Source organism: Pleuronectes platessa, chromosome 15 (genome assembly GCF_947347685.1).
Source record: "Pleuronectes platessa chromosome 15, fPlePla1.1, whole genome shotgun sequence".
Lineage (NCBI taxonomy): Eukaryota > Metazoa > Chordata > Actinopteri > Pleuronectiformes > Pleuronectidae > Pleuronectes > Pleuronectes platessa.
Genome location: NC_070640.1, coordinates 1,119,196 through 1,126,533, shown reverse-complemented (window position 1 = coordinate 1,126,533; position 7,338 = coordinate 1,119,196). Strand labels below are relative to the sequence as shown.

General features: G+C 42.4%; 1 protein-coding gene across 1 annotated transcript; it reads left to right on the top strand.

The window, feature by feature from the left end:
- The first annotated feature begins 1,060 nt into the window (after positions 1-1,060).
- LOC128456810 (sialoadhesin) lies at positions 1,061-7,338 on the top strand. Its single transcript, XM_053441176.1, has 10 exons — positions 1,061-1,222; positions 1,635-1,991; positions 2,131-2,352; positions 3,298-3,654; positions 3,727-3,957; positions 4,071-4,349; positions 5,047-5,307; positions 5,512-5,596; positions 5,724-5,781; positions 6,384-7,338. The coding sequence occupies exons 1-10, from the start codon at positions 1,084-1,086 to the stop codon at positions 6,462-6,464; spliced, it is 2,070 nt and encodes a 689-aa protein (XP_053297151.1). The 5' UTR covers positions 1,061-1,083; the 3' UTR covers positions 6,465-7,338.

Sequence of the window (7,338 nt, the reverse complement as noted above, 5' to 3'; positions counted from 1 at the left end):
GAACATTAGAGCATGAAGACATTTTAAAATCAAAACACTGATTAAAACAAACTGATTATATAAAAGTTAAAGTCCTGAACACCCCCGTGACTCCGTCCTCCAGCTTTTCCCCTTCAAGCTCTTTCATTGTTAAAGTTTTTGAAGACAGAAAAACAGAAGTTGACATTTTGGATTCCGCCTGCTGGAGGTGGCCGGTTGCCGTGGTGACTCGGCCGAGCTGAACCCCAGGCGGGGGGGGGGGGTGGGGGGGGGGCTCACAGTTTCTCTATTTTCCTCTCAGGCTCGTCTGGCAGCGAGCCCACATACCTCAGGAGAATAGAGGGGGGGGGGGGGGGGGGGGGGGGGGCTGGTGTGAGCTTTAATTGGAACAAACAGACGAAGGTGAAGCTCAAACTCACTTATTCAGATTTATTCATCCTCGTCTTCACTTCATCAGTTTGTTAAAGAACTGGAACCCTGGTGTGAAGAAGCTAAAATCCTTCCAGAGAACGTTCAGTTCAGACTTTGTGTTTTCATGTCATAGTAGTAATAATACAAGAAAAATTATATTTCACTCAGGAGAAAACCAAGTGTAATTTAGGATTAGTGACTCATTATTATAATATTAGTTTGGATCATTTTAGTTTGTTTGCTGCACCTTTAGGAGACTGATGTTGATTTTTTATTTTCTTTTTCTTCACAACATTATTCATATTTATTGTCTTGTTTATTTCATTTGTTGTTCACTCGCAACTTCTTTAATTTGTCTTTTTCTTGTCAATCTTTATTGCATCTGAATGAGACACTGAACAGATGAGATTAAAAACCAGTTTTTCTCAAATCTCCTTTAATTAGTTTTCCTTGTGTCAGTGAGATGTTGTGATGTGGATGATTCAGGTTTGGATTGAACAGCCACTAAAGTTATTTATCACACTCGTTCAAACCACAGTTTAATCTAACACCTTCTGGCTCAGCATGCAGGTAGGTGTAAAGAGGAAGGAGGGGCGGGGGGGGGGGGGGGGTTAACAGTTTAAATTTATCTTTATCTTACAGAATCTGTCTTTATTCTCGGACTCTTCTGTGTTGGAGGTGGACGTGTCTGTGATGTCACTGAGTTTCATCTTGTGCACATTATTTATCTGTGGAGGTTTGTCTTGTTTGAAGTCACAGACGAGAGCAGCAGCTACTATGAGTGTAACTGCAGCAGCCAGTGGATTTGTTGTCCTTCTTCTCACTGTGACAGGTACTGTACCTCTACATTCATGTTGTCACTCTATTTTACACTCAGACTTCTGATTCACCTGAAGTGAGTTTGAGAAAGAAAGTAAAAATATAAATGAACCATTCATTCATTTTCAGATCAGCACCTGTAAAGTGATGCAGAAAGAAAACATATGAATGAATTATCATCAGGATTATTTTGTATCTTTGTTAAGAAGTTTCAGGCAGATCAAGGTTTCTATCGACGAGAGTCTGAAATATTATTCTCATCATGACTGAGTTCCTCTCCATGAGGACTTGTCATCAGTGTGTGGAGTCATCAGTTGAAATGCTATGGAATGCTGCTCATGGAAATGTGTTTCTTTTCTACAGAAAGTAAAAAGTAAACTAAGTGTTCTCTGGTGTGGTTATGAATCTGATTCTCTGTGTTACAGTGGTACAGTGTGAGAATGGCTGGGATGTGAGTTACACTTCAACTGAGATCTGTGCCCTCAGAGGATCAACAGTGGACATTACCTGTACCTACACATACCCATCCACATTTAATAACCATGATACTACAGTTCAGGAAACTTTCTGGTTCATTCAAACGAGTAATGGGATTTACGTTGATCTAATGACTGATCCGGAGTATTCAGGTCGTGTGGAGAATCTCTGTGGAAACAACAAGTGCACTCTGAGAATCTCTAACCTGAGAGAGAGCGACTCAGCTGTGTACAAGTTCAGGTTCACAACAAACCAACCTACTGGGAGTTTTACTGGTTCAGCTGGAGTCACTCTGTCTGTCACAGGTAACATTTACATCTGAACATTCATTCATTTATTTCCTACATCTTGATTGGTTCACTTGAGTGTGTGTGTGTGTGCACTTTTATATGCATGTGTGTGTTGTCAGTTTGGACTGAAATGAATTCCTTATTCTACACACAGATTTGCATGTGAAGGTGAGAGGATCAGTGAAGCTTGACTCTTATAACCGGGCAGAGTTCAGGTGTCAGAGCAGTTGTCGTCTTCCTGATCATCTGAACTACGTCTGGTACAAGAATCAACAGAAGACGGAGGAAGGAGAATATTATTCAGATGATTTTCATCCTGCAGACAGAGTTTCCTGTGCTGTTAAAGGACTCGAGGATTTCCGCTCTCCATCAATCTGTGAGTTTAATCTACAGTATTTCACTAACGGCACCATCTGCTGGAGTATTAGAGATAATGCATTGTACCATAACTTCATGTGTCTTTAAATACTGTTTTCTGTGTGGGCACATTGAACTCTTTGGATACTACTGTCAGTACTGACAAACTAGTGTAGTACTAGTACTAGTATTCTGCTTGTGTAAATAAAGATGGAAGACATGACTGCTCCTCAGAAGTGAAGCCAAAGCATTGTGATCGCCCCCTGGTGGCTGGCTGCAGTATAGAACATACATCCTGTCTCCTCCATGTTAGTGGGAAGGACATGGACCAAACTAAAAAGTCAAATACATTTTCTCAAAGATGGTTTGTGTCATTTTAGGTCGTTCTTATCTCACTCTATTGTTCATGCATAAGTTTGGTTTTAATTTATTATTTGATGAAATGAAAATTAGATTAAACTTAAACCATGATTGACAGCTGAGGCTGACTCAGGATTGGTCAAGCTCATGTATGGGCGGGACCTTGATACTGTGGCTCCACCTCCGGATCACTACTGTGCAGACTGTGGTTCCAAATGTGAAAGATGGCAGCGTTGGTATCCAGGATATTTTGGCTTCATTTCTGGAGAGTGGGAGGAAGTGGAGACGTGTCGTCCATCTTTGGTCGACTCTGCATAAAGACACAGATCATTTCCTCCATATTGACCAGTTTGCTCCATTATAAGAGCAACTTATACAAGGTCCCTCATGTCCCTCAGCTCCAACAGTGTGTTTCTCCCTCACTCTGAAGTCTAAAGGGAACTTCACTGAGTTTTATGTGAACTGAAAGTTTCCTCATCTTGGCATCGTCATCATCTTAAAATGAAAACCTGCCGACTGGTGATTCACCAGAGAAAATACATGGAGCTAGTTTTATAAATGTATAAGTTTATCTTCTGATTCTCTGATGTGCTCTGTGTTACAGTGATGAGGAGTCAGATCGGCTGGGATGTGAGTTACACTTCTACTGAGATCTGTGCCTTCAGAGGATCAACAGTGGACATTAACTCTACCTACAGATACCGATCCAGGTGGAATAACCATGAAACTACAGTTCAGGAAACTCTCTGGTTCATTGAAGAGAGTAATGGGATTCCCGTTGATCTAAGGACTGATCCAGAGTATTCAGGTCGTGTGGAGAATCTCTGTGGAAACAACAAGTGCACTCTGAGAATCTCTAACCTGAGAGAGAGCGACTCAGCTGTGTACAAGTTCAGGTTCACAACAACCCCCCCTAATTTTAGTGTAAATGGTTCAGCTGGAGTCACTCTGTCTGTCACAGGTAACATTTACATTAGAGTCAGTTTGAAATGTTCGTGTGTATGTTGAAATAAAACCACATGTTTGTTCACAGCCCCTCAGCTCCAGGTACATGTGAGGAGATCAACAGCCTATCCATCTTCTACCTGGACAGAGCTGACCTGTCACAGCAGGTGTCAGCTCCCTGTTCATCTTTCCTACGTTTGGTACAATAACAATAAACCTGTTGGACGAAAAAAATACTTTCACCTCCAACACTTTAATGCTGAAGACAGCTATCACTGTGCTATAGAAGGACAGGAGCGTTTCCCTTCTCCTACAGTGTGTGAGTTTACTCCTCATGAAGCTAAAATAATGTGGAAATAATTTAAATTTAAACTTTTGACAAATAATACAGACAGTGTTTTGATTGTATTCTCATCCTGTGTGTTAATATAGACTATCCTTCAGACGCTCCAAAGCCTCCCTCTGTGTCAGTGAGTCCCTCTGGTGAGATCATGGAGGGCAGCTCAGTGACTCTGACCTGCAGCAGTGATGCTAACCCAGCAGCTAAATACACCTGGTACAAGATAAGTGGAGATAAACAAGTTCAACGTCTCAGTGAAGAGACACAATTTGTCCTCAGCTCCATCCGGGCGTCAGACTCCGGAGAGTATTACTGCACAGCTGAGAATGAGCTGGGAAGGAGTTCAGCAAACATCTCTATTACTGTGACATGTGAGTGAAACACAGGTTATTAGGTGAAGACATATTGAATCATTTTAAATGTGCAGATATGGGTCATTTGACTTCTGCCCCATAAATATTCCCAGTCAGACCATCAGCAGCAGAAAGAGGAATCCACCCAGCGTCAGTAAAAACATCCATAAAGTTTTCACCATCCTCAGTAAACTTGACAGATATTTCCTTCACTGTTCACATTCATGTGACGAGCAAACAGCTCTCAGCAGACAGACTGTGGTGAAAACAAAACCCTGCTCCTGTGCACATGTCACACACACACCTCCCAGCAGGGGGAGCAGTGGCTCATAAACATTTTAAGAGACACGCCCACAAACAGGCCACTCTGAACAGGGCTCTTCACATGTTTTATCAGGAAGAAACTGTCTAATTGTGGAAAAGAGCAATAATATGTCACGTTTAAGTCCACGATACAAACTGGACTGTGGTTTGGAACTCTGTGGACATTCAGGGGAGTCTGGAAACAGTAGAGCAACAGGAAGTCATTGAGAAAAACCTCTCACGTAACAAGAAGAAGAATTTACCTGTGTCAGTTTAAAAACTTTGCTGTTATAACTCAGTGACTCCACTCACCTGAGCACCTTTGACTTTAACACATCATATCATATATGTCCCCAAATGTTAAACACAATGTCTGTCATCTGTTATCATCATTCTGTTTCCACACATCCAGACGCTCCAAAGCCTCCCTCTGTGTCAGTGAGTCCCTCTGGTGAGATCATGGAGGGCAGCTCGGTGACTCTGACCTGCAGCAGTGATGCTAACCCAGCAGCTAACTACACCTGGTACAAGGAGGACGAGGACTCACCAACAGCATCAGGACTAATCTTCACCATCACTAATATCACAGCTGAACATGGTGGAAAGTATCAGTGTGAGGCCCAGAACACACACGGACGTAGTTACACCACCTTACATCTGACTGTTGGAGCAGGTGAGTTTAGCACTCTGACTTTTACAGCCTACACCCCCCCCCCCCTCCTTCTCACTGCACCAGAACCAGATTTCCAGATGTGTCACAGCTGTAAATCAAGCCCATCATATTGCACATGAACAATACTGACTGACCAACAGCTTCACCTGGCAAACTGAGTCATCAGTCTAACCACACTGCTCATGTCTCCTGTCTGTTGTCCAGGGAAGTCAGTGATAATCATGAATATCATCAGGCTGACTCTGGTGGTCTTGCTGGTTCCAGTGCTGGTCTGGACTCTGTGGACGAGGTAAAACAAATCCATCAGTTCACCCTCTGCTCTTTCACTGTCTTCTTCAAATGTCTTCAAACACTAGTTTCAGTGTTATGAAGTTCATTTTGTCAAATGTTGTGTTTGTTGTTGTTTTTCGATCCAGGAGGAAGAAAACTCTGAGTTTGAAATCAGAAGTGAATGAAGCTGTGGAGATGATAGAGGTGAGAGACAGTGAGGCCAGAAGAATGACTCCATATCACTGTTCTCATCTCACCATGTTAGAGAAAGAGATAAAACAATTCTTGGATCAGCTACTTTGTCTGAATCTGCCCCAAAATGTAAAAGGTTCTTTCCATTGACCGTATATTAAAATGGACGTAGACTGTGGGTCTAGAAAGTGAAGTGAACGATCCATTTAGAGTCAAATAGACCATAAAGCACTGCAGGCATTGGGGCATGGATACCGTGTGATTGACAGCTAGTACTGGGTGCAGGTCACTGGTTTAGGTGGGCGGGCAGTGTCCTTGGACCCTGAGTCAGGCTCCACCCCCTCTCCTCCAAATATGGTTAATTCTGGTTTAAAAAAACAAAATGGCGCTGGACACAGGTTTAAAATAGAGGCTTCAAAATGGCCGCTCACAAACCAATGGGTGACTTCACGTTGACACTTCTTTCTTGGCCCACGTCCCGTCCTTCTACCAAGTTTTGTGGAAATCAGTTTATCAGTTTTTGTGTAATCTGTTTTGAATGAACTGTGATTACTTGCAGGTTTCATGAATAAAGTCCAGAGAGGATTAATATTTTCTCATTTCTCCTCCATCAGTTAGACAACTGTCCTGAGTATGAGAACGTCGCTGCTGCAGCACAGACAGAAGACACAGAGGAGCAGGAAGACCTGGTGTGAAGCATCAGGTCAGAGCCACTGGGACAAACACAAACAAGATGGACGACTTCAGAGAACATCCGTACAAACTAGTTTTACAGAAACCATAGTGTGTAGTTATTAAATACAGGAAATCTGTCCAAGCAACAAAATATCTGAGTGCAAGCGCAGAGTTTGAGCACAAGCAGAGTGAATCTCAGCACCAGCAGGAGCTGTGTGAGTGCAAGCGCAGTGTGTTGAGTAAAAACACCACGAAATCTGAACGTGCTGATCCAGCTCTAAAACTTAAAGACCACGCTTTAGAATGAAGAGGAAAACACCCGTACATTTCCTCTCTACTCATGGTTTCCTGTTTTCTTTTCCCCTCAGGTGCACTGTGATTGGTTGAAAGTTTTAAGGAGGGAACAGGAAGTCTCTCTCTTTCCATCCCCAGTTGCAGCAGCAGCAGTTTGCACAGCATGACCTGTAGAGCAAGAGCATTGTTGTGTTGTTTCTTTTCTTTTTCTTTTCTGATGGGTCCAGTGATCCAGTTTCCACAGCTTTATTTCTGTGAGCTTTAGTTCTGATGTTGGTTGAGGTTGAAGGAAGATTCTCAGATCCTTCGACCCTTTGTGGGTTGGTGTGTTGGGTTTTCCTTCTTTTGTCCATTTTGCTGGCCTGTTGTTGAAGTTGTTGTCTTTTCAGCAATAAATGTACGTTATTTTGCTTTTACCCTCTGAACTATATTGGACGTCTTGGTGATGCAACTTTGAGGCTGTGTTAACACCACGTGACTCATGTCCGGTCTTCTACATGATATTAATGTGGTTATTACATGGATAATGAATTATTATGTATCGTGATTTTATGATTCTTTCTTAATTAAATGTTTTTGGTTTTTTGTTTTCACTCTTTA